The following is a 27,121-nucleotide window of genomic DNA, read 5'->3' as shown; positions in this document are numbered from 1 at the left end:
CTACATGTTTGAGGGTGCATTTTAAGTCCAGAAGGAGCAATTATATATATGGACAATATATAATTGCTCCTTCTGGACCTAAAATGCACCCTCAAACATATAGAAAGTGACCCTATCCCCAGAGGTTTGTGAGAGTTGTGTCACACACCCCTTGTCTACAACCAAGTCATTCTCAACCCTGTGTGTGTGTTTCTGTGTTTGTTTAAATTTGCTTGTTTTCTGCTGCTCCAGAGATTAAAACATGGAAGAATGGATGCAAGCTCCAGGAAAAGAGATTCCTCCTCAACGTTAGTAAGGGCTGTTCGACAGTGGAACACACTCCTTCCTCGGAGTGTAGTGGAGTCTCCTTCCTTGGAGGTCTTCAAGCAGAGGCTGGATGGCCATCTGTCGGGGATGCTTTGATTGAGATTTCCTGCATGGCAGAATGGGGTGGGACTGGATGGCTCCTGGGGTCTCTTCCAACTCTACCATTCGATGAAATGTAGTTCCCTGACCTTCTAGCCAGCAGAGGCAAAAAACAACCAGGGATTTGGGGAATTAAAATCCAAAACGTCTGGGTCCGCCCTGGTTGAGAACCCCAGCTGGATTCAGGGCTTCGGTCTGGACTCCTTCCCTGCCATAAGTGGGCCTGCCCAGGAGCCCTTACAAATCCCAGGGTTCCCCAGCACTGAGCCAGGGCAGTTAAAGCAGTGTCAAACTGCATTATTTCTGTCGTTTAGATACAGGTCCAACACACTGCAGAAATAATCCAGCTTGGGACCGCTTTACCTGCCTTGGCTCAATGCTAGGGAATTCTGGGAACGGTAGTTTCGTGAGACATTGAGCCCTCTGTCTGTCAGAGAGAGCTCTGGTGCTGGAATAAACTACAACCCCCAGGGACCCCTCCCTAGCCCTGAGCCCGGGCGGTTAAGGCGCTCTCAGAAACGGAACGCTGTGTCTCTTGGGTGAGGCCTGGCCCTGGAGCCTGCCCACAGCAGCAGCAGCAGCAGCAGCAGCGCCAAATAAAGGCCTTTGAGGCCTCCTCCTCTTCTCTTGGCAGGACCGCCTCGCAGAGGAGGAGCCAAGGGGCCCAGGCCCAGGCCGCCTAAGGACTGAAGTGTCTTCCAGGCCGGGACCTGGCCTCCCTGCCTCCGCCTCTCCTCCACTGAGGGCGGCCAGAGCCATGGCCGAGCGCCGCGGGTGCCTCGCTGCTGCTGCTGCTGCTGCTGCTGCTTCTAGGCCGCAGAGCCCCGACGCGGTGAGCCAGAGCACTTTAGCGCCAGGCCCGAGAGCGGACAGGGCCTGCTGCATCCACACTGCAGAAATAATCCAGTTTGAGACCGCTTTAACTGCCCTGGCTCAATGCTGGGGAATCCTGGGGACTGTAGTTTTGTGAGACATTGAGCCTTCTCTGTCAGAGAGAGCTCTGGAGCCACATTCGACTACAATAATTCCCAGGATTCCCTAGCGCTGAGCCAAGGCAGTTAAAGTGGTCTCAAACTGGATTATTTCTGCAGTGTGGATGCAGCATCGCCGGTCCAAAAGCACACTGCAGAAACAATCCCTTTAAAACCTCTTTTATCTTTAACCTTAAATCTTTTTTAACTGCCATGGCTCAGTGCTGTGGAGTTCTGGGAATTGTAGTTTGTTCGTGGCAGATGCAACATCCAAAGTACACTGCAGAAATGATCCAGTTTGAGTCTGCTTTAACTGCCCTGGCTCAATGGCGGGGAATTGTGGGGATTGTAGTTTTGTGTGACATTTAGCCTTCTTTGGCAGAGAGAGCTCTGGGGCCACAATGGACTACAGTTCCCAGTATTCCCTAGCACTGAGCCAGGGCGGTTGAAGTGGTCTCAGACTGGGTTATTTCTGTGGTGTGTTTTGGACCCAAGTGGAGGGTGTCCTAAGGCCGAAGCTATTACTTTCCACGACTTGCTTTGGGGAATTGTTGTTGTCTTTGTGTGCCTTCAAGTCTTTTCCGACTTATGGCAACCCTTATAGCAGGGGGGTTTTCTTGGCATATTTCTTATTAGAGAGGGTTTGCCATTGCCATCCTTTGAGGCTGAGAGAGTGTGACTTGCCCCTGTATTAGGATGATGTTGTTACTGTTGTCCTTATATGCCTTCAAGTTGTTTCCAATTTGCCGCAACCCTATCATGGTGGTTTTCTTGGCATGTTTCTTCAGAGGGGGCTTGCTATGGCCATCCTCTGAGACTGAGAGAGTATGACTTGCCCACATGTGATTGTCCTTATGTGCCTTTTAGTCTTTTCCAACTTATGGCGACCCTATCATGGGGGTTTTCGTGGCATGTATCTTCAGAGGAGGTTTGCCATTGCCATCCTTTGAGGCCTAGAGAGTGTGACCTGCCCCTGTGTGATGATGGTGCTGTCCTTGTGTGCCTGCAAGTTGTTTCTGACTTAGGGAGACTCTAGGGCCAACTATCATAGGGGGTTTCTTGGCATGTTTCTTCACAGAGTTTGCCATTGCCATCTGAGGCTGAGAGAGACTGTTTTATGCAAGAGGTTACCAAGTGGGATTTGAACCCTGCTCTCCAGAGCCATAGTCCAACGCTCAAACCACTACAGCACACTGGCTCTAGTCACCCTGAAATCTGCGACATTTTTATGACAGATGTCAGATTGGGTCCCAAAGTTGCAGCCTTTGCTGCCATACCTTTTATAAGAGCAAGTCTCATCAAAGCGTAAAGGAGCTTCTCAAGGTTTTAGCAGGATAGGATTTGGTCATCCTTGCCAGGCTTGGGTGGGATCGAGGCAGAAGGAGTTTTGTGTTTGTGTTGTGTGCCTTCAAATTGTTTCAGATTTAGGGTGACTCAAAGATAAACCTATCATGGGGTTTTCTTGGCAAGATTTGTTCAGAGGAGGTTTGCTATTGTCATCCTCTGAGGCTGAGAGAGTATGGAGTTTATCAGACGGGAGTTTTTGGACCCTCAATTCCGCTAAGGAAGTGAAACAAACGTTGCACAATGACCTTATAACGCGATGTTCTACCACATTGCTTGCCTTTCCGTCAATCCCCCGTAATGTTATGTTAGCGCTACAATTGCGCAAAAGTTGCGATTTGCATGATGCGAAACCATGCATAGCAGAACTCTTTACTACACCAGTGCCTTCCTTTTGTCTTGAACATTTCGCATCAACATATTTGCGCATGCTCCTTGGAGGTTTTGGTGGCATCCTGACCTTTGTGCTTCCAGGGGAGAGAGGGGAGAAGCCCCTTCCAGTTTCTAGCCTCCTATGTATTCCTTCAGGACAGAGTAAGGGGCAGGAGTGGAAGGCTCTTTGGGGCTCCTTCAATTTCTAGCCTGCTAGGTGTTCATGCAGGGCAGAGGAATGGGACTGGAATGGATGACCTTTTAGGGTCCCTTTAATTTCTAGCCTCCAACATTTTCCCTCAGGACATAATAAGGGGCTGGAATGGGTGACACTTTGGGGTCCCTTCAATTTCTAGCCTCCTAGGTGTTCTTGCAGGGCAGAGGAACGGGGCTGGAATGGATGACCTTTTAGGGTCCCTTTAATTTCTAGCCTCCAACGTTTTCCCTCAGGACATAATAAGGGGCTGGAATGGGTGACCCTTTGGGGTCCCTTCAATTTCTAGCCTCCTAGGTGTTCTTGCAGGGCAGAGGAACGGGGCTGGAATGGATGACCTTTTAGGGTCCCTTTAATTTCTAGCCTCCAACGTTTTCCCTCAGGACATAATAAGGGGCTGGAATGGGTGACCCTTTGGGGTCCCTTCAATTTCTAGCCTCCTAGGTGTTCTTGCAGGGCAGAGGAACGGGGCTGGAATGGATGACCTTTTAGGGTCCCTTTAATTTCTAGCCTCCAACGTTTTCCCTCAGGACATAATAAGGGGCTGGAATGGGTGACACTTTGGGGTCCCTTCAATTTCTAGCCTCCTAGGTGTTCTTGCAGGGCAGAGGAATGGGACTGGAATGGATGACCCTTTGGGGAATCCCTTGCATTCATTAGTTGTACGTACCCCCCACTCCCACCCCCCTCCCCTGGGGTTGTCCTGAAAAAGGAAGGCCACTGGAAGGGAATGGGGTGAAAAAGCAGTTCAGCATCATGGGAACTTTGCAATCAGTAACATTTGTGTCGCTTTGCGTTGCTGCCTACCACACCAAACTATTCCGCAAGGGTAACGGGAGACAAAGGCCTGATTTCCCTTTTTCCCCCGTAGTGCACAAAAAGGGGAGGAATGATGCTAAAACTACGGGAGCGTTGTGCAGTGGGCTCCCATAGAAACGAATGGCGTCTGGAAGAACATCGTGCTATCACGTTATTGCGCAATTTTGGTGGTGCAAACATTGCGCGATAGGCAGGAAAAATCGCCAAAAAACTTGCGTCTGATAAACTCCTATGACTTGCCCAAGGTCACCCAGTGGGTTTTTGTGACTGAGCAGGGATTTGAACCCTAGTCTCCGGAGTAGAGCTGTGAAGGCCTAGAAAAATTCAGGAGAAAAAATGTGTTGTTTTTCTGAAGGCTGAATTAAAAAAAAAAGAAAAGAAAAAGAAAAAAGGAAGAAAATCGACCATGGGCTGTTTTATTTTAGCATGATGAGTAAAAACTTTTTTAGACAAATCATTTCTGAAAACTAGATACAGTGTGAGATTATTCTAATTTCTATGCACTGAGGAGTGGATTCATTCAGTTTTAGTCCCTCCTCCATTCCACACACTTTCCCCCTCAATTCTTTTTATGGGAATGGGTGCTTTATGTCTATTTGATAATATGGTGAGGAAATATAATTAATTTTCTTTGTGACTAATGCTGATAGCATCTTCTATTTTTTTTTAATGTTTATTTGCTTGATCACCTAAACTAGCAAAGAAAGCCAAAGAGGTTCCACACAGTTCAGGAAATTATTGCTGAATTGTTATATATATATATATATATATATATATATATATAAAAATTCCATTTGTAATAATTGTTTCAATACACTGTATTTAATATACTAATTGTCATAATTTTATGCCAAATCAAATTATATAGAGTCATATTTTGTGTTCTTAAAGTAACACAAGTCCAAAACACACTGCAGAAATAATCCAGTGTACAGTGTTTTCAATGAAATGGGCAACTATCATATATAAGACAACTTCAAACTCAGCCTAAGAACAGTATCTTACTTTGTATTTGTCCTGCCTTCTGTTATCACATTTCCCCCTTGAACTTTTGTAGTATTAATAGGCAGACCCACTAAGAACCTTTTACAATTTAACGGAAGGTGATGAAAGGATGACTTATGCAATAATGGAAGGTAAAAATCATCATAAGTAAAGAGTTTGAAAGAAGAAATAGGTTTTTATTTTATTAAGAACAAAGAATGTTGTTATTCTGCAAGGTTACAACCATGTGCTAGAAAACGACTAGTATGTATATAATGCTATTATCTGTGTTTTATTTTATGTTTATTTAAGTTATAAATATTTTTTTTTAAAAAAAGAAATAAATAATCCAGTTTGAGATCGCTTTAACTGCTCTGGCCCAGTGCTAGGGAATCCTGGGAATTGTAGTTTACTGTAGTATCAGAGCTCTCTGAGAGAGAAGGCTAAATGCCTCACAACACTACAGTTCCCAGAATTCCCTAGCATTGAGCCAAGGCAGTCAAAGTGGTCTCGGACCGGATTATTTCTGCAGTGTGTTTTGGATCATAGTGACTTTCAATCAGTAAAAAGAATTAATATTGATTTTTTTCAACTTTTCCAAAAAAAATATCATTTTTTTCTGAAAAAAAGGAAAACCCCAGAAACAACTTGAAGACACAACAACAACAACAACAACAACAACATTAAAAATAAAATAATATAACCCCTGCCCTCAGGCTTATTATCTAAGATAAGAAGGAAGCACAGGAAAAAGGAGAGCATTCAGGCACATTGAAGACCTATATTATATGTATAGAAGTAGCTCATTAATGATTAAAAGGCATTTGGTACATGTGTTTGAACATTATTGAACTACAACTATGGAGACCAGGGTTCAATTCATCACCTAGCCTTGGCAAGTCACACTGTCTCAGACTAAGCCAATGGCAAAATCTCCTCTGAACCAATCTAAGGCCACAATAAATTTGCCTTAAGTTCCCCATAAGTCAGAAATGACTTGAAGGCACACAACAACAAGAACAACAACATAGCATCATGGTTGTCTTTATTATAACATATCCTCTGGACAGCCAAGGAAATTTTAGAGCAAGTGAGGCTTGACTTTTTCCTCTTCCTTCAGTGCATATCTGTGCAACTGGTGAGCCAGCAAGTTGAACTCTGTCCCCTTAGCTCTGTGAAATGTTTGTAAAAATATCCTTACAAGTCCCAGCTGCTGTGGCTTTCAAAACATAGGTTTTGTTAGGTTTTCGAGGCTTTAAGTTGTGTACACTCATTAGACACATTTTGAAGTTGATAAGTGCTTGGTCGAGTGGCATCACTAGGGATGGCGTCACCCGGTGCAATAACTCATGGTGTCACCACCACCCCATTGGCCTCCTCCCATATACCACTCCATACAGAATCTAAAGACATGTATTTTTGTACTAATGTTTCCCATGAGTGGTAATTCCGGCTCACTGAATGTCTTGGTAAGAGTTGTGAATTGCTGAAGGTAATCACTGTGACATAAAACAACAAGCAACATTAAACTTAGTTTTTGTGGGTTTTTTGGTCTATGTGGCCATGTTCTGGAAGAATTTATTCCTGATGTTTTGCCTGCATCTGTGGCTGGAATGTTCTCTGAGAAGATGCCGGCCACAGATGCAGGTGAAATGTCAGGAATAAATTCTTCCAGAACATGGCCACATAGCCTGAAAAACTCACAAAAAAATGGATGCCAGCTGTGAAAGCCTTTGACTTTGCATTAAAATTAGACCTCTGAATTACAAGATTAGGCACCCAGCCTAAAGGTATTTATATATACATAGTCTCAGGTAGTTAAAGTGAAAAAATTGGTTAAGATTTGATATTTTTGAAGAAAATTTAATTTTTTTGACAATTTGAAAATTTTAAAAAATAGTTAAAATTTTAATTTTGATTTTTTAAATTAAATTAATTTAAATTATTTTTTTTTGAAATTTTTGAAATCTGAAGTGTTAATTTAAACAAACTGGTGGCCTCTCCTTTCTCCTCCCACTGAGCCTAATCCTATTCACCGCATCTCTTCAGCATTTTAAAGGGGAACAGAAAATGCCACAGCCCATTTCTGCTCAAATGCAGATGTTTGGAGAGCAGTGGGGTCACCCCCTCTTAAGAGTATCACCTCATTCAGTCCACACCCCCTTAGTGATGCCACTGAATGAACTGTGGTACTTAAAAAATTGCATTCTCTGTTACTTACTGATGTTGATTCAGTGGAAGATAAGATATATTATTGCTCTGTGTACACAGTGTTGCCCTTGAAAATAGAGAAATGGGTGGGTGAGATTAAGATTTCGTCTGCCTGAAGATGAATTATGGAATCCATACCCAGAAATTCCTTGGGAGGATCTCATTATTATTATTATTATTATTTATTTATTTATTTATTATTTATTTATGTTGCTCTCATGATTTAATTAAGTTGTATCCCACTTTTTCTTTAACCTTGGGTCTCAAGGCAGTTTACAGAAATTAAAACAGGCAGATGATCAACTGGGATGGCTGTTTGTCTCCATTGCTGCTATTGGAATAGAATGGCTCAGGAGAAAAATACCTGGTTTTGTTTTCTTTATGTCCTCTGAAGGGGAAATATGTCCGGTTTTGAGTTTAAGAATGGAAGCATAGTGTATTGAAGATAGCCATTTATTTAATAACACCATGCTGATCCAAATACACAGCATTCAAATTGAGCATTTTGTCATGGAAGCAAACACACAACTTGCCATTTAGGGCAGTTTTGAAAAATCCGCCTAGCAACAACATACAACATATAGTAAACAATAGCTTACAACACCTGGTATTTGTTGGCATTCACCCATCCAAGTACTAACCAGGGCTGACTCTGCTTAGCTTCCAAGAAACTCAAGATATATTAGCCAATCATAAAACAGCAGTCATAAAGCCATAATGGAAAATTACCAAGCAAGGAACAAGTAAAAACTATTCAAGCTGAACTTTTCCCTTATATTTCAGATTGTTAAAAGTTGAAAGGACTAGTTAGGGGCCATTCACACTACCTTTTAAACCGGTTTTGAAATCGATTCTTCCACATGAAGTTCATATTGGGCCCGATTCTTTCACAATCCATGTCAAGGCTTGCACAAGGAAATGCCCCTTACTGCGGGTTATCGGGAATCAGGCTAAAATCCGTCTTTTCTGAAAAGACCCAGTTTCTGTGAAATATGAACTTGCCCTCGATCATGATCGGGGCAAATTCAGGGAGGGATTAATGTCAGAGGACGGGCAGAGGTCAGAGCATTCCCTCCCCGAGGGGAGGGGGAGGAGGAAAGAGCCGAAGGAAAAAGGGGGATCTGTACGCAAAGGGTGACAGGAGGCAAAAAGGGGGTGACTAGGGCAGGTCAGGGCGCTACAGCAAGGGAAGCCTCTGCTATCCGGCAGAGATCTTTTTCCTTTGGATTTTAATTTTTTAAAATTATTTTTGGCAAAAAAATGTGCATGTTTGTTGCTAAAGATATATACATATATAGATATATAGATAGATCGTGAGCAGGAGCAAGTGTCAGTTCAGGGCAGGGCAGGGCGCTACAGCAAGGGAAGCCTCTGCTATCCGGCAGAGACCTTTTTTCTTTGGATTTTATTTTTTTAAATTATTTTTGGCTGTCTATGCGCATATTCTTTCCTTTCAAATGACTGCTGCAATGCGAAATGAATGTCACATTTTGAATGTAATGTTGCAACTTGGCAAATTGATACAGCTTTTGCTACTGTCTCTAAGGAATTCAGGGGTAGCCTAGGGAAAGCAAAAAAAAAATCCATCCTTTTCTGGCATTCCGAGGTGAGGAATTAATTTTATTGTTGTTGTTGTTGTTGTTGTTGTTATTATTATTATTATTACCTGTGTATGAGGCATTCTGGGGTGTCAAGGGAGTGGGATACAGGCTACAGAGATGGCACTAGCTTTCATTTTGGGGTTGAAAATGGGGACAAGGGCAGATCATAACCTACAACACTGACCCAAATGCCCACAACACACACACACACACCAGAGGTTTTTAAATTTGACAAGTGGTGGCTGGTCCTTTAAAAAAAAAAGGAGGGGTGGAAAGCACACTTCTGATGCCCCTATCAGTGCTGGAAACGTCACCTATGACCATCGCGGAACTAGCTTTGATTGACAGCCAGGCACCTTCACCTTAAACCCGAATTCTCCAAGAGGGCATTCGTGTTAAAATGCCCCTGATTGGTAGTCAGCACTTTCTTCCGGAGAGATTCGGGAGGGCCCCTCCCCGAATTTGACCAGTTCGTTCCAGAGCAATGCCGCCAGTGTGAATGAGGTCTTAGTCAATGATAGGGCCAGAATGCTCTGACCCTATTTGCTTTTCCTTGAGACAGGGTCAGCAACTTAATCTGCTTTTCCTTGAGATTCCTATGAGCTTAATACCTCTGCAGCTTCTACATTTTTTCTTTTTTCCTTTGCCTTTTGCATGCCTTACCTTGGCCTTATTGTTACGCTCCAGACTTTCCTTTCATCTCTCTCTCAATTCTTTTACTTCTAGTTATGATGGTTGTAGCTGGTGTCATCACCTAGCAAAATCAGAGTGCAGCAGATGATCTTGGAAAACTTATTTTTCAGTACCCCAGCCAACATGGCCAGTAGGGCATTTGGGGTTGTAGAAAAAGGAAATAACATTAAAATTGTGGAGCCTAGATGTTGGGAGGCCCAACTGATCTGAGACTCTCATTTTATGCAACCCCTAGTTTCTGGAGATCATGTCTTTATGATGGGCTGAGATGGAATTACAGGATATAGAGATGTTCAAAAGAGGCTCTAGAAGGTGATGTGAGCAGTTTAGGTTTCACCAGCTGTAACCCTTAGGAATAATGGGATCATGAAGAGAAGAAATATTTGATCTTCCCTATTTGAAATCTCACTGTGATCTCTGAATAATCAGTTTGAGTACCTTTATCATCATGGTTATGGTAGTAACAGTGGATGTTTTGGGGCTACTAGTCCCATAATGTTTCAGCATTAGCTAGGATCTGAAAGGCCACAGTTGCCCATCCCTGTTTTACTTAGTAGCTGGAAAGGATGAACCACTGGAGGATAAAGCTTCACTTTCAGGTAATAAAAATAAAGTCCTCTTTCTTCAGTTTATTGTCTACCACACACTTTATGACTCCATTCTCTTGTTTTAGAGGCTGTTCTCTGATGGTCTTGGAAATGACTTAAAATCAAACGAAGAGCCCCTCTTAAGAAAAAATCCTCGACGGTTTGTCATTTTCCCAATCCAGTATCCTGATATATGGAAAATGTACAAGCAGGCTCAAGCTTCTTTCTGGACAGCAGAAGAGGTGAGTAATGTGCAGACGGGTGCAGTGTGGGTACTGAGTGCTCTGAACTACCATATTTCTCTAAAGGAGGCACAGCTCCTACAACTGCATTAGATTCTCCCATGAAAATAAATTGTGCAGATAAGGGCTAGAAATACTTGCCTGGCATTGATCAATCTTGCTTTCAGGATTCTAGTGTCTTGAAACATTACTAGAGCAAAGTAAGGAAAACATAGGTTAAGAATAGGCAGAAGTGGACCAAGGTATATTGCTACACCTCAGGGGAATTTGTAATATATTGTCAATTGTTTAACAGCAGAACAACCCAAAAGCTTTTCTATCCAATCAAATTCAGAAGAATAATGTGGGTGGGGGGTGGAGGGTGGGGTAGAAATGAACAGTGGGTTTTTATGAGTGGATTTGTGAGCTTGGTTCTGGTTAAAATGATTTTAAAACCAGTTTAAAACAGTACAATTTAAAACAATACAGCACCCTCTTAAAAGCCCTTTCCTCAAAAATCTTCTGTTCTGAAAGCCTCTCAGAATAAGAAAACACCCCACCCCTTTTTACCTGCTGATGGAAGAACAGCAAGCAGGGAGCCGTTCTAGTCTCACTAGCCTTCCAGAGCCTGGGAAAGCCACAGAGAAGACCCTATCACTTGTACCGAGGCTTGTCTACATGATTAGCCCACTGTCAATTGTGTCTGTGAAGGTGGTGGGACTGAAAAGATTCCTAGAATCTCAGAGTCTAGGCAGGCTCATACCAGAAAATACTGTTTGTCAGATAGCCAGGACCCAAGGCATATAGGGCTTTATAGGTCACAACCAGAACTTTGAATTGGGTCTGGAAACAAATTGGGAGTTAGTGGAGCTTTTGAAGCAGGGAAGTTGTTTGATCCCTATAATCAGCTCCAGTTAATGCTTTGTCTGCAGCTTTGTGTATCAACCGAACTTTTTGAACACTTCAAAGTCCTACATAGAGTGCATTTCAGTAATCTAAACAGGGTGCAACTATAGTATGTGTTGTGATGGCCAAATCAGGCCTCTGTAGGAAGGAGTGTAGTTGGTTTGCTAGCTTTCAGTGTGCAAAAATACTCCTGGCCACTACAGAAACCTGGGCCTCAATCCTACAAATCTGTGTCTTCAGTGGGAGTGTAACTTTATCCAACACAGGCTGAATCCCTGTTCCGTGGTCTCTCTGGAGGTTTGGTAGACAGGAGAATAGAGAAACAGAGTATAGAGGGGACTCCAGGGCCATCCTGACTGGTTCAGAAGGGAAACTATTGACCAGCAGCATATCAACAAAATCTCTATTCTGTATAGAATCCCTGTTCTGTAAAGAATTTAATTTATTATTTAAAGGGGTCAAAGATTGACTGCTTGTCATTGCTAGCTTTGCACAGCTTTATTAGATGAGTCTTCAAACACTTTACAGTACAACCCCTGTATCCATGGGGGATACGTTCCCAGACTTACCAAAGCTAGGGAAAATCACAAATAGCAGTGAAACCTATATTTCCGGTGGAAGTTCACCATATAGTCACACTGGAAGACACCCAGATTCCTAGGGAGGCCATATTTTTTCAGATGAGAGTAAGTGAAACTGCAGGTACTGGTCCCATGGATAGGGGAGTGTAGTACTATACTCTCTTTGTCTTTCTCAGGCCACTTGGAAAGTACTTTTCCTATCCTTCTAAACTTTTTTAGATGAAGGTAAAGGAACTGAAAGAAAGAAGCTTCTTCTTCGTGGTCTCTGCGAATCATACAAATGGGTTGTACTGCGCCTGCGCAGTGCCTTCGGAAACTTCTAGAATCACTGGGCACAGTACTCTTTGCAACATATAGAAACTTTTTGGCGGTAGCTCCGCCCATCCCTTATAAAGCCCCTGGTTTCCCGCTCTTTCCCCAGTTCCTTTTTTCCGCCGTGTTTGCTGCCTTTGGGAACTTCGCTCTTCTTATTGTCATCGGAATCACTGGTAACCTGACCACGGACCGTTTTTTGACCACTCTTTGCTTGACCCTCGACTGTGTTCTTCTCCGGACTGACTCTCGTTACTGACCTCGGCTTGTTGACCACGAACCTTAAGCGGATCATGCCCTCGGTGCCTTTCAAAAAGTGCACCGTTTGCGGAGGTAAAATCCCCGGCCAGGACCCTCACTCGGCTTGTCTTCTTTGCTTGGGAGAGGCGCACATCCCATCATCCTGCGCCTTGTGTAAATCCCTCACTCCCCAAGCGAGAAAAAATCGAGAGACCAGACTAAAGGTGGCCATCTATTCCAGGGTCTTCGCCGCGGGTGCCATGTCTTCTCTGGGGCCCCCCTCCTCCGCTGGGTCGGCTCCTTTGCCTGCTCTTCCCGAGGCCCCGACCCAACTCATGGCCGATCCTCCAACTCCCTCTGAGGTGGCTCCCTGCGAGGGACCGGACGCCGGCACCCCTTCGGTGGACGTTCCCCGGCCGTCCAAGAAAAATAAGCGCCCGAAGAGCTCTAAGGAGAGCCGCGCTTCTGACAAGGACTCGAACGCCCAGAAGGGGTCTGCCTCGAGATCCTCGGCCCCGAAGGCCTCGACCTCAGCGAGCTCAACTAAGGGCTCGGGTTCCACACCTTCGGTCCCGAAGCCTTCAGCTTCAGCAGACTCGGCTTCGAGGTCTTCGACCACCAAGGTGACGACTCCGGCTTTGGCTACCGCATCGCCCGCGGCCTCTAAGAGAGCACATACGTCTCCATCGGGAGGCCAGCACCCTTTGGCCAAACGTCACCGTTCTGACAAGCGGGACTCTGATGGTTCCCGGCGCAAGGAAACCTCTCGGGACCGGCCGGCCTCCGAACGCACACCCCGGGAATCTCGCTCTGTGGACAAGGCCTCCAGGGTTGGGAGCTCCAAGACTTCGGAGGCTCCCTCTATTCGTCCTGACCGCCGTCGTAGCTCTCCCTCGGTAGGTCGTGCTCTACCTAGTTTTCGCCACATGCCGGATGACACCATTGACATCATCTTGGAACCGGCCTCTCCAGCGAGCTCGACACATAGCCATCGCTCGGTCACCCCGATACCCAGATCAGTTGTCCATACCGCCATGGTCCACCGGGCCGCCTCTCCTTCCCCTCCAAGAGAGCCGAAGAGACCTGACTACCTCTATGATAGCGAGACGGACACCTACTACACGGCGGTCCCACGGAAATCCGTTGCATCCCGCCTTGGGTCTCCATCTCGAAAGTCCAGGCCGGAGCCAATCCCTAAGCCGACTCGTGACGTCTCAGTTTCTTCCCGTCGGACAGGCGCGGCCCCAGACCTTCAAGTAGTGGACCTAGACCCCGATGAGGAGGCTCCCTCCCACACCCGATACCGTCCCCAGAGTGACTCCGGCGCCTCGGATGCCGAAGACTACCAGCCTTCCATTCAAGAGTTTGCCCAGCCTGGTGCCGTGTCGCCCACTGACGATGTCCGCACCTTTGCGGAACACGTTATCAAAATGTCCAACGCACTTGACATCCAAACCTCTCAGGTGGAAGACGAGGCCTCTGACCCCATCGAGAGGAGAATCCACGGGAAGTTGCCCACTCCACCTGCAATTCCGTTGCTACCATCGCTGGAAAAGCTGGCGAGACGCTCTTGGGAGGCCCCCGCCGCGACAGCTTCCAGCAACCGCAGGATAGAGTCCCTGTACAGGATTGCTCCTTCCACTCCCTCATGGCTCTTTGGACACCCGAGACAAAATTCGGCTATCGTCGAGGGCTCCCAGCGGACATCGACCCCAAAATCGTCCGTGATGCCAGGGGACAAGGAGGCCGAGAAGGTGGACGCGTTGGCCAAGAAGGCCTACTTCTCTTCAGCCCTGGGGATCAGAGTGGCCAATTATAACGCCTGCATGGGGGCTTATATCCAGTGGCTGATGGAGAAGATCTCTCCGCTTATCCCCGACCTTCCCGATGAGTCCCAGGCCACCCTTTCCGAGGTTCAGGATGAGGCCCACTCCATTGGGAGTTGGTTGATAACGTCAGCCAGGCACTCCACTGATTGCTCGGCGAGGTCCATGGCCGCGGCGATTGCCTTGTGCAGACATGCTTGGCTGAGATCTTCGGACCTCAATCAAAATGCCCATACCACCATTGAAGACATGCCATTCGATGAAGACGGCCTCTTCCACCGGGAGACGGACGAAAAACTCAATTTCAAATACCGCATGCGGACTGCCGCGAAGAAGCACGGTATGTCTTCCTCTCCTCAGGCTTCCCGTAAGCGTTTCACCGGCGTCCGCCCATGGTACGGGCAAGGCCAGAGATCCTACCAACAGGATCGCCCCTACCAGCGCCAGGATCAGCCCAGGCAGAGGTACCCCTCGCAGTCCTCCTCCTCTTCCGGTCGCCGTTCCGCTCCCAAGTATAAGAAAAATTACCGGAGGCAGGATCCCGACCAGAATAAAAAGAGGACCTGAAGCGGTGCCGCGTACTCCGTCGTCCCCTCTTCCCTCTCTTTTTTGGACAGACTGAGGCCCTTCTCCAACATCTGGGCCTCCATCTCCACCGATTCTTGGGCCCTAACCATCGTCTGTAGGGGATATGCCCTTGAATTCAAGGAGCTCCCTCCAACTGGAGCTTTCCTGTCCACCCCCCCCCCAGACACCCTTCTCGACGAAGTACGCACCTTGCTGTCCAAGGGCGCCATCTCGCCCGTCGATGCCATCAACGTCCCTAGATGTTTCTTCTCCCGTTATTTTACGGTCCCTAAGGCTGATGGGGGCATTAGACCCATTTTGGACTTGAGGGCCCTGAATGCTTACCTTTCCTATCACCGGTTCCGGATGGTAACCCTTGCCTCTATCTTACCTTTGTTGCACCAGGGCCTGTGGTTTGCGACCATCGACTTGAAGGACGCCTACTTCCATGTCAGCATCCGGGAGAGCCACCGCCGGTTCCTAGCCTTTGCCGTCGGGACGGACATCTACAAGTACAACGTTCTGCCCTTCGGCCTTGCCACGGCTCCTCGGGTATTCACAAAGTGCATGGCACCGGTGGTGTCCCACCTTCATCGCCGAGGCATCAGGATCTTCCCATACCTGGACGACTGGTTGATAGTGGCTCCTTCAAGCCAGGAGCTCCGTCGACACACCTCGGAAACCCTAGCTCTTCTAAAAGATTTAGGACTGGTGGTCAATCCCGAAAAGTCACAGCTGCTCCCCACCAAGCAAATAAGATTCATCGGATCCATCCTAGACTCCAACAATTGCATGGCCTTCCTACCCCTCGACCGGTTTGCCGCGCTTCGCGTGGCCGTCCGGAGGTGCACGAACCGGAGACGAGTCATCGCCAGAGACGTGCAGGTGGCCCTCGGACACATGGCATCCACAACCTTCGTCACACCGTGGGCAAGGCTTCGATCCCGAATCCTCCAGTTTTGGTTCCTGTCAGTCTTCAACCCAGAGACCGACTTGCCATCGCGTTGCCTCACCATCCCAAGATCAGTTGCCCGTTCTCTCCATTGGTGGCTCGACTCCCAGAACGCTTGCGCAGGCATGCCGTTCTCACAGCCCCAGCCGGAGATAACGCTAACCACAGACACGTCAGAAGACGGGTGGGGAGCCCATGTTCTAGATCTCTGGGCGAAGGGCCGTTGGTCTCTCGACGAGAAGGACCTGCATATCAATGCCCTGGAACTGATAGCAGTGGAAAAGGCCTTAAAGGCGTTCGAATCCTCCCTCTCCCACAAGGTCGTACAGCTCCGGACGGACAACACCACGGTGATGTACTACCTGAACAAACAGGGAGGCACCAGATCACGCACCCTCCTCGACATCACGCTCCGAGTGTGGGAGTGGTGCATCGCCCGAGGCATCCTGCTTCAAGCGGTTCACTTGCCAGGGACACAAAACGACCTTGCGGACCTTCTCAGCAGATCCCCATCGTCATGCCACGAGTGGAGGCTTCACCCAGACACGGTGAAGGACCTCTTCCCTCGATGGGGAACCCCTCAGATAGACCTGTTCGCGACTGTCCACAACACACATTGTCCCCAGTTCTGCTCCCGGACGCGAGACGAGGATTCCCTCGGGGATGCGTTCGGATTCGACTGGTTGGGGGTGCTGCTGTATGCCTTCCCCCCGTTCTCTTTGATCACCAGGACAGTATCCAAGATGACATCGGAGGCTGCCAACGCCATTCTAATCACTCCGTGGTGGCCAGGGCAGCCTTGGTTCCCGAGCCTCCTTCATCTTTCCCGGGACACTTTTCTCCGTCTCGAACGCAAGCCGGATCTTCTCACAGTTCAGGGAGGTCGAGTCCACCATCCCGACATTGACACCCTTCCCCTGGTAGCATGGAGGATCCATCCCTAGCACGCTTACCAGACCCGGTGCGCAGAGTCATCCTAGCTGCCCAGAAGCCGGCTACCCGTAAATCTTATTCCCAGAAGTGGACCAAATTTCTTAAGTTTCTGGCGGACAGACGCCTTTCTCCTGCTCAGGTCTCGACGCCAGTAGTGTTGGACTTTTTAATGTCCCTGGTCGACTCGGGCCTCTGCCTCACTTTGATTAAGTGCTACCTGTCGGCCATTTGTTCCTTCTTCCAGTTTCAGGGTAAGCCTTCGTTTTTCAAGGATCCTCTGATTAAGGGATTTCTTAAGGGGTATAATAATTTAAACCCTCAGGTGTCCTTACCACCCCCAGCTTGGAGTCTAGAGGGGGTGTTGGGGGCCTTGCAGTCCAGGCCCTTTGAGCCCATGGCCACAACGGACATTAGGCTCCTGACCTGGAAGACTGTTTTTTTAGTGGCGATTACCTCCGCTCGTCGGGCTGGAGAACTTTGTGCACTGAGACGGGACCAGCCATTCCTCAGGTTTCATTTGGATAAGGTAGTCCTTAGGACGGACATTACGTTCCTACCCAAGGTTGTGTCCCTGTTCCACATGTGTCAGGACATTGTGCTTCCTACTTTGGCCCCGAACCCGACCACGGATGCCGAAAGGGCCCTTCACACCCTAGACGTCCGAAGGGCACTGGCTTTCTATCTAGACAGAACTAGAGACTAGCCGTTCCGAGAGACTGTTCCAGTGCTACTCGGGACCGAAAAAGGGGTTGCCGGTGTCGGCTCAGAGACTCTCCAAGTGGGTGTCAAGTACCATCTATTTATCATATGAACTCTTGGGGAAGCCGTTGCCGGCTGGGGTTCGCTCCCACACCACAAGGGCGGTAGCCTCATCTTCTGCCTTCTTGTCAGGGATTTCTTTAGATGACATCTGTAAAGCTGCAGTGTGGTCACAGCCCCTGACATTTATCAAACATTACAGGTTGGACACCAGGGCCAAGAGGGATGCAGCTTTTGGCAGGGCTATCCTGGTGTCTGGTTTGCACTGATTCTGGTCTCCTTTAAGCATATTAAGCTATCTGATAACCCTTCTTCCCTTAAGGCTGGGGGTGTTTTTGTTTACACACTTGACTCGGGGTACAACAAAGGCTCTTTGAGACAGTGTTTTTTCAATTCTGGTTTATTGTGCAAATAAACATTTGTTGGTTAATTGTGGTGTCAGGACACTCCCTCCGCCGTTAACCTTAGCTTGCTAGTCTCAACCCATTTGTATGATTCGCAGAGACCACGAAGAAGAAGGACAGGTTGCTTACCTGTAACAGTATTTCTTCAAGTGGTCATCTGCAAATACATACAAATCCCGCCCGTCCTCCCCTCGGTGTCCTGCTTTAAATTGGCTCACTCCTTGTCGCCTACACGGCGGAAAAATTGCGGAACTGGGGAAAGAGCGGGAAACCAGGGGCTTTATAAGGGATGGGCGGAGCTACCGCCAAAAAGTTTCTATATGTTGCAAAGAGTACTTTGCCCAGTGATTCTAGAAGTTTCCGAAGGCACTGCGCAGGCGCAGTACAACCCATTTGTATGTATTCGCAGATGACCACTCGAAGAAATACTGTTACAGGTAAGCAACCTGTCCTTCTTGCAAGCCAGAGTTCTCCAGTTAAGGATTCCCAGACAAGATAGACTACAACTCCCATAATCACCAATCAGTATGGATGATGGGGGCTGTACTCCAGCACATCTGAGCACAATGGGTTGGGGAAGGATGTTGTAAGTTGTAACAATTATCAGTCATTCCTTCAACAGTTTGTTTTGTTACAAATGATTACAGTAACCAATGCCACTATATTTTTCTCTTTTGGTAAGGTTGACTTATCTAAGGATCTCCCTCACTGGAACAAACTGAAATCAGAGGAGAAGTACTTTATTTCACATATTCTAGCTTTTTTTGCAGCCAGCGATGGAATTGTGAATGAAAACTTGGTAAGATATTTCAAGGGCTGTATATCATATTTGCTTTTTCAATCATGTAATCAAGCTTCTTTTGACCATTATAATGTATGTGGGTATGTATGTGTATATACATACAGATGCACAGGGCATTTCTGTGGAGAATGCTGCCTACAGTGGTGTCAGATGTGTAGTAACAGGTAATAAGTAGGATGTACACTAAAAAATGGCAGTAGGGGGTGTTTCTTTTCAGTTTAGCATTCCATTAGCTGTGCCTTCTTTTAAACTACTCTGTTCCTCCTCCAGAGTTTCCTGCTTTTTACCCCCGCAATAGACAGTCAGTGTTCTGTGTTTATTGGGTTGTTTTGAGGTCTTCCCTTCCTAGGTTTTCTCCTCCATTTTTGCTTCTAGGTTCCTTCAGCTCTGCTATTATCTTCCTAATATTTTTGGATAGTGTCCTCTGGCCACATAAGGAGCAGCATCTGAAAATTATTTCACTTGGTGCCATATTGGTGCCAGTATTTAAAAATGAAACTCTTGACAAAGTGTTCAGTTTCACAGAAACTCCAATCTGTTTGCCATAACTATCTTTAAGAAGAAATATGAAAATGTAGGGGTCATAAGGATTCATTCACACATGTATATTTTACACCTGATGGTCTCAACACTAGGCTGGGATTTCCATGTGTGAAACTTCCATTGCCAATCAAATCCCTTTGGCTGGGTTTTTCTGCTGACTGATAATTACTTCAAATGTGATGGTGATCACATGCTCAACTCTGAGTCTCTGAGGAATGTATATGTGTGAATTATCTGGCTTTCTTTCATTGCCAGGTAGAACGCTTTAGCCAGGAAGTGCAGGTCCCAGAGGCTCGCTGCTTCTATGGTTTCCAGATACTAATAGAAAATGTTCATTCAGAGATGTACAGTTTATTAATAGATACTTACATCAAAGATCCTGAGGAAAGGTAATTACTGTAAGTATTGTTAAAGCCTAGAAGATTTGTGCATTGCCTCTGTTGTGCTCTTTTCTCATTGAATGAGTTTGGCTTGGATGCCATGGTTTGTCACTACAAGAACAAGCCATGGCAAGCCTTAAACTCATGTACTACTTTCTCTCTTGCCCTTTTGTGTCTTATCAAACACTTGCACTTTGCTTTAAAGTAAACCACAGTTCTCTGTAACTTCTACCTCAGGGAATTATGGTTTGTTTAAGACTGAATTATGGTTAGTAAGGAGAAGCCAGAATTAAAGGACAGTTTCAGATCTATAGTTCCAAATTCAGTGGTCATGTTCTCACTAACCATAGTTTAAACAGCCATTCTGGTAAGCTTAAATGTGGAAGCAGATGCTTTTAATCCCTCTGTTGTAGGGATGAAAAAGCAGCTGGGGAACACTTGAGCCCAAAATTCAACAGTTTGTTCTCATTGCAGAAAATCATTTTGGGGTAGTGGTGATCTGAACAGGGTTTCTTTATAGCTTTAATTAATCTTTCCTGTATTTGGTTTTGTGCTTAGAAATAACAATGTTTTAAAAACCCAAAATTTTCCACCAGTACAATCCAAAATCAAAAAAGACTGACACTTCTAATCTGTATGATTTATACCAATTAAAAGTGTTTGCATATATTTGCTTCTTGTGAAAATAGGTGTAGAAGTCAAGCACAGCACTAAAGCTCTGTCTCTTAATTTCTAAATATTTATTCAGCTCCAGCCTTTTCTGTGAACTTCAGAGATTCTGCCAAAATTTTTAAGGCACTTCTTTATCAGCTGTATAGACTAATTCTTGGAACACAGACTTCTGTAATAATTATTATATTTTGCACAATATTCATGCTCAATCCCAGAATAAACATGAACCAACTGAAAATGTTGACTAAAAGTGTAGCTCACTACATGGATGGACTTTTTGTGAAGGAACTAGGTATTTCATTAGCATGATTTTGTGTATGTCGTGGATAAATCAAGTGCAGGTTTTTACAGAATTTTTACAGAAATGCAGAATTTGCAATGACCCATGGATAAGCTGAGGGTGAAACATAAAGGCTCATAAAAAAGGATGTAAAGGGTGAAGTAAAGAAAATGATGACTACGTTAGCAGTGATTCTAGCTTATATATTTAATTTGATAATTTTGCCTGATTTTAATCCAGAACCTGGACAAGGATATATGGTATTTGGTTTCTGTTCTCTTTCATGATGAGGTCCACCAGTGGCCTTTGTCTTCTTAGATTGTAAGCCTGAGGGCAGGGAACCGTCTAATCAAAAGATTGTATGTACAGTGCTGTGTAAATTTACAGCACTATATAAATAAAGCTTAATAATAATAATAATAATAATAATAATAATGGCTATGCTTGAACTAGAACACTCATGATGGTGTGACTTTCCTCTTTATGTGATAAAACGAAATATTCTTGCCATTTATGTTGTGAGTCACTCAGCAGTCACTCATATGAAATGAATTAATATTGTCTCATCATTTGATGGCAGATTTTTGAAAAAGTCAAGGTGCAGAGACTGCTGTTTTACCATTTGTGTATGTTTACATGAAAACACTGTCTTCTGAATTGGTTGGTGAAGGACGACATTGTTAAAGGCTGATAGTTTGCCCCACAGATGTGGTTGTGTAAATGGCCCTGCTTTTCTTAGACTGGAAACCCTTCTGGGTTGCCAGTGTATGTACGTCAGCAGTGGGTACCATGTGGCCCACAGATTGCATCTAGCTTTCTCTTTTTAACTACAGAATTCTCTGCCAGAATTACAACTGTTTTTATGTATTTTTGCATAGATCCCCAAAACTGGAACATTTTGCATGCTCACATGCCTTAGTGATGCTCTAAACAGAAATTCAATTGTTAGTTCTGGTTAGAGTAAACCATTGAATCAATAAGATTTGCACAGGTGTTGACACAGTTCTGCAGTATATTGGGTTTATTCTAGTTAGGAATTAGTAATAAGATTTAGGCCTCTGGCAACCTCCTACGTTCTTGATCACTGCTGCAATTGCTGCTGTATTTTTGGTGGCAACTGCAATAGAACCTTATGCAATGATGGTGTGGCTCTTGATATGTTCAGGGGTATGTGTGTGTTGTGCATGTGGGCATCTCATGCATCCTTGTGGACTTGAGATAGGCATACATAATATTCTATTTTATAAGTATGATACTTTGCCCCAAATGTTTAATATGTTTTCATTTCATTTTCTAGGGACTTCTTATTTAATGCTATCGAAACATTGCCATGTGTCAAGAAGAAAGCAGACTGGGCCCTAAGGTGGATAAGAGACAGGAAAGCCACATTTGGTAATGGATGTTTGAATGATGGACTGCTAGTTCATGTGCTATACATGAAATGGGGGTAGCCACTGTGGATCTCAAGGAATTGCTTTTATTTCGGGAGTGTGTTCCTGTGTTGTTTTTTTTTAAAGGAGAATATTTATTCCAAGGAGAATGAAATGGTCTTTCAGCACTCTAATAACAATTCCCCTGACTTCTTCCATTTCATATACTACCTGAAAATGAAGAGTTTGTGCTGTAGAAAGCAAGGGACAGGAGAAACAAGAGGAGAATAGAGCCACTGGTCTTCTCATGAGACTTTAGTCTTATTCTCTCTGTAGGAAGAGAAGAACCTGAAGGAGGGACATGTAGTTACTTACAGCCTATGGTTACTGTTTGATTGCCTTGCCTTCCTCTTTTGAGGTTGTGTGGGCAAGGAATGGTGTGGTCTACACCATATCATTAATGAGGACCCATAACTTTTTTATGAGAATGCCCTCAGTGCTGAAAGGTGCTCTCATTAGAGAAAGTGGGAGAATAAAGATCAGAATGCACTAATCACTGAAATTGTTGTCTTCTCACTTGTAAGCCTAGGTCTCTCCCTTTCTCCAAGGTTTTCTGTTGCAGAAGTGGGATGGATGGCTCCCTGTGGACCCAGATTCACATCTGATACAGTGGGCCCTTGCCTTATGCGGGGGAGCCATTCCAGACCCCTGCCCCCCCCCGCGTAAGGCAAAAACCGCGTATGCTTGAGCCCCATTGGATATAATGGGGCTCGTGCTTGTGCTGCGGCCGTGTGTGCGTGCGCCACAGGCACACGCACCATTCTCCCATTTGTTGCGTGGCTTCAGCATAAGCTGAAAGCCGCCTATAACAAGCCCACATATGGTGCAGGCTCACTGTACTTAGATAGCTTTGAATAGTATCTGGCTATCTAACAAAACGGTCCCTTGCTACAGTTAGGTCCTGGTTCCTGTGATATGAATACTGTTGGCTAGTTCTATCATCCAGTTGTTGAATGGTGAGTCAGTACATTGGTCCATCCTATTGGCTTAGTGAGTGTACTCTAGTTGGGACTGACAGTAGGTTCCTCCTTATGACTTCTGTATGTTTTGCTCTGAAATGGGAGCCTGGTTAGAGAAGATGTTCTCAGGGAATACATATCTCCATCTCTCTACCCTACAGCTGGTCACGCTGTCACTGGGAGAGGGAAGTAATTACTGGGTTTCCTGAAATTTCCTCTCAGGGCATTTAATAGCTGGAAAGCCTATGGCCATCCATATATTCACCTTCACCAGTATGGTCAGTGAAGAAGGATGTGGGAATAGTAACTAATCACCATCTGAAATCCCACACATTCCCCATATGTGGTTCTGAATTTTTATATCACTGGTTTAAAATGTATGTCTATAGCACCTTGAAGACAGATTTTGATTGTATGACTAACAGGCCTTTTTTTTTTTAAACCCTCTTTTCCAAAACAGGTGAGAGAGTGGTTGCTTTTGCCTCGGTTGAAGGAATCTTCTTCTCTGGTGCTTTTGCAGCTATATTTTGGCTCAAGAAGAGAGGGCTGATGCCGGGTCTCACTTTCTCCAATGAACTTATTAGCAGAGATGAAGTAATGCACAGGGAGTGGTAATGTTTAAAATGAGGTTAAGCTGAATTGTCCAAACAGAAATTGTTAGCGGATGCTAGGAGATCCCCCCCCAACCTCCCTTCTGTGGGTAGTCCACAAACACAACATGAGCATAATAGCACCTCCTGCTTGTATTCTCAAACAATCTCCTCCAGTACTAGAGATCCTGTATACTAGCCATCAGGACGAGTTGCCACTGATAATCCCATCCCCTGTGAATTTGTGCAATCCCTTTTTAAACTTCCAAGTTGGTGGCCATCAGTACATCTTGTGACAGTGAGTTCTATAGTTTTAACTAACACTGTGTGATGAAATGTTTCTCTTTGTCTGTCCTGAAACTCTCACTGCTTGGCTTAATGGAATGGCCACAGATTCAGCTGTTATGAGAAAGGGAGGAAAATTTCTTTCTACTTTCTCCACACCATGCATGGTTTTATGCTCTTTAGTTATGTCCCACTGTACTGTTTTGCAGCTATAATGTACAATCTCTTATATACACTTTATCATGTCATCTTTCTTCTGAGCTGAGGGATTCTGGGATTTGTAGTTCTCAGAGTATTTTCCCCTTTCAGGTCTTCTACTGCTGTTGCCTGTGGGGTTTTGTTGGCTCCCCTCCACCCACTGGGGAAAGCTTTGCTGTTTCTTTGCCCTCCACCGGTTTTATCCTGCTGCTTTTCTTTTATTGATCTACTACAATAATAAGATAAATACATTTTAAAGATTTTTAAAGAATAACATCAAATATGATATTCTGAACATGTTTTGCATACACATCTTACAATTTCAAGTCAGAGCATAAATACCTAAGTAATTTAAGTGAGAGAGGTGTTAGTGTCCATATGGGCATTTTGGTTGCTTGTTTAGAAAACTAAGCTAAAGGTCTCTGAAGTTCCATTCTGCTCATACTTTTCAGGGTCTCCATTGTGACTTTGCCTGTCTAATGTTTCAGTACCTAGTGAATAAACCTTTGGAAGAAAGAGTCAGAGAGATCATTGTCAATGCTGTTGAAATTGAACAGGTGAGCAGATGAGATTTCTTTCCTATATCAGAATTACTGGTAATTTGCATAATTTACTCAAGTCTCCCATCAATCAAAAGCCTCTTTGATTATATAATACAGAAATTTACAAGCAATGTATAGTTACAAATGAGTCAAAGAAAACCAAATGTCTTAATATCCCTTAATGTGTAGAGGTTTGCAGGTCTTAAAAATAATCTCAGCCAGTTTTATACATATTTCTTAGTTTTCTACTTTGTTTTTCTTTAGCTGCCTGTAATTATTTACTATAAATGTAATAGCATAATCAAGTAATTGGATGATTCTCTTAAGTCTCCATTATTTGGTGTGTCTAATATTTGGAATATTATATAGTATAGTAATGATAGAAAAAATGAGTTTTGTATGTCTAATATTCAGAATATTATGTAATACAGTAACAGTAAAAAAAATTAGCTTTGGAGGCAACGAAACCAGTTCAAAAAGAACATTTAATTTTTATTAACTTGAATGGAATACCCGCTCCTCAAGGTCCTGATTGACTGGTGTCATTCTGGTGCCAAGTCAAAACATGGATTTTTTAAAAAGACCTTCAGGGCTTCATTGATTTTACCCAATTTGCATGTGTGCTGTAGTTTACATTATTTAAAATTGTTTTATTTGGTTTTAAATTGTCTTAAGTGATAAGTGCTTTAATATGCTTTTAGTCTTTTAAAATCATTCTTATTGTTTTAAACTGATTTTATTGTACACTGTCCTGAGATCTTCAGACACAGGAAAGGATATAACTATTTTAAGAAATAAATAAATAAACATCTTAATAGTCTTCCTGTTGCTTTTCCAAACAAAATTTGCTGGCAGACATGTCCTTCCCATAGGTGGTATGATGGTTTTAAGGACAAGGCCACTCTTTTGCCTTTTTGATAAGTAATCCTTCTCTTTTCTCTGTCTTCCACCCACAGTTTCCTTCCTGTTTTTTGTGTTTCCATGTTCCTCAGTTTCTATCCCTTATATTTTAGTATCTCCACATAGGGCTGGAAAGATACTGTCAGTCAGTGTAGGGCATGTATAGGGAATGTATTACCCTCCAGATATTGTTGGACTGCAATTCACACCACCTCTGACCCATGTATGTCTTTATTACAGATGATGGGAGTCCAAGATGGACAAAAATGGACTCATGTTATTCACTGTAGTTTCATTTATAATCCATGAAAAGGACCTGTACCACCTTTTAATTCAGATACACATATTACACAATGCATGATTATTTAATGGTTATGAACATTCACAATGCTTAGCATACTTAGCATACTTACATCTGAGGAATTAGGTTCAAGTCTATGAAATCTCATACTACCAGCTTCTTTCAGTTAGTCTCAAAGGTGTTACAAGATCCCTTGGTGTACTGATTTTCCAAACTAACATGGCTATGTCTTTGAATTATTTACCATATTATCGCTCCCTGCTTTTTTCTTGTATCTATCTGTCTTATTATATGTGTGTCCATTTCAAGAAATAGTATGAAACAGTCTTAATGTATGACCTACAGACATACCTCACAGACAATACCATACTGCAGGCAAGCACCACATCCTTATTCATATTAAAACATAATTTAATTGTAGCAAGCATAAAAACCCTTAGACCTATGTGTCTGCAAACTGGCATGTTTCATCCCATCTTGCTTTGGCTCCAGTGCCTGGTGAGAAGTCCTCTCTCCATTCCTTTTCTCTCACTGAGGGTGAGAACAGCAGCTAGATTTTAGTTGTTCTACATGTTTCCCTCTCCTTTCACAAAAATTTCATAGAATAACTTAGACTCAGAGACAGTGACTATACCATGGTCACACAACAAGCTTTTGCTACTTCCGCAGTCACTATGTTGGTGGAAGCTGCTTCGAGCAGTAAAAGTGGAGGGAGGGTAATTGCTATTGTTTCCTACAGTTATCCCCCCTCCCATACTGCTTTTACAGTATACTTTCAGTGCCAGAGAGGACTACTGAGGAAAGGGGCCAGAAATCCTAGAGTTACCAAAAGTGCTCTGTTGGATTTAGACAATTGTAGCATAATAGGAATATGACTTTAGAACTCCCAGATGTTAATCCAACTTTCTTATCTCTGTATACCACATTGGTTCACATCTCAGCCTGGGATTCAGTTCCTGTACTGTGTTTCTCCCTCAAAGTTTTTCTTTTTGTCTTAAATTTGCAGGAGTTTTTGACAGAAGCCTTGCCAGTTGGCTTGATTGGAATGAACTGCACTCTAATGAAACAATATATTCAATTTGTGGCTGACAGGTTACTTCTGGAATTGGGCTTCTCTAAGGTATGCTTCTCCAAGGTTGTTCAGGAGAGTATATTTATTAAACATGGCTCTATATAATGGGTTTGGGCTCAGTCTATTTCAGGCCTATACTGGAATTCAATTGTTATTTGCAACTCCCCCCCCCCCAAAAAAAAAAAACACCCCAAAGAATAAAAATTTAAAAACCTTACCCCCTGCTCAAATCAAATTAGTGTGAGAATATCTCTCTGTGTGTTTA

At 44.4% G+C, this 27,121-nt stretch overlaps 1 protein-coding gene across 2 annotated transcripts in view; it reads left to right on the top strand.

The window, feature by feature from the left end:
* Positions 1 to 1,097: 1,097 nt before the first annotated feature.
* The window catches only part of RRM2B (ribonucleotide reductase regulatory TP53 inducible subunit M2B), a 34,198-nt gene continuing 8,174 nt past the window's right edge, over positions 1,098 to 27,121 (top strand). Inside the window, exons 1-8 of one of the 2 annotated variants that reach the window (XM_089517741.1) lie at positions 1,098 to 1,237; positions 10,288 to 10,443; positions 18,585 to 18,701; positions 19,503 to 19,636; positions 21,877 to 21,971; positions 23,429 to 23,562; positions 24,494 to 24,598; positions 26,791 to 26,904. In XM_089517741.1, coding sequence (XP_089373867.1) covers positions 1,163 to 1,237; positions 10,288 to 10,443; positions 18,585 to 18,701; positions 19,503 to 19,636; positions 21,877 to 21,971; positions 23,429 to 23,562; positions 24,494 to 24,598; positions 26,791 to 26,904 — 930 coding nt within the window. In that variant the 5' untranslated portion in view covers positions 1,098 to 1,162. Of the gene's footprint in view, positions 1,238 to 8,958; positions 10,214 to 10,287; positions 10,444 to 18,584; positions 18,702 to 19,502; positions 19,637 to 21,876; positions 21,972 to 23,428; positions 23,563 to 24,493; positions 24,599 to 26,790; positions 26,905 to 27,121 lie in introns of those variants that run through there. The other variant, XM_089517742.1, reaches the window with a different exon arrangement.

This window comes from Sceloporus occidentalis, unplaced genomic scaffold (genome assembly GCF_023333645.1).
Source record: "Sceloporus occidentalis isolate IW3139 unplaced genomic scaffold, rSceOcc1.0.p SCAF_3, whole genome shotgun sequence".
Classification (NCBI taxonomy): Eukaryota; Metazoa; Chordata; class Lepidosauria; order Squamata; family Phrynosomatidae; genus Sceloporus; species Sceloporus occidentalis.
This window is presented reverse-complemented; position numbering and strand designations above follow the sequence as displayed.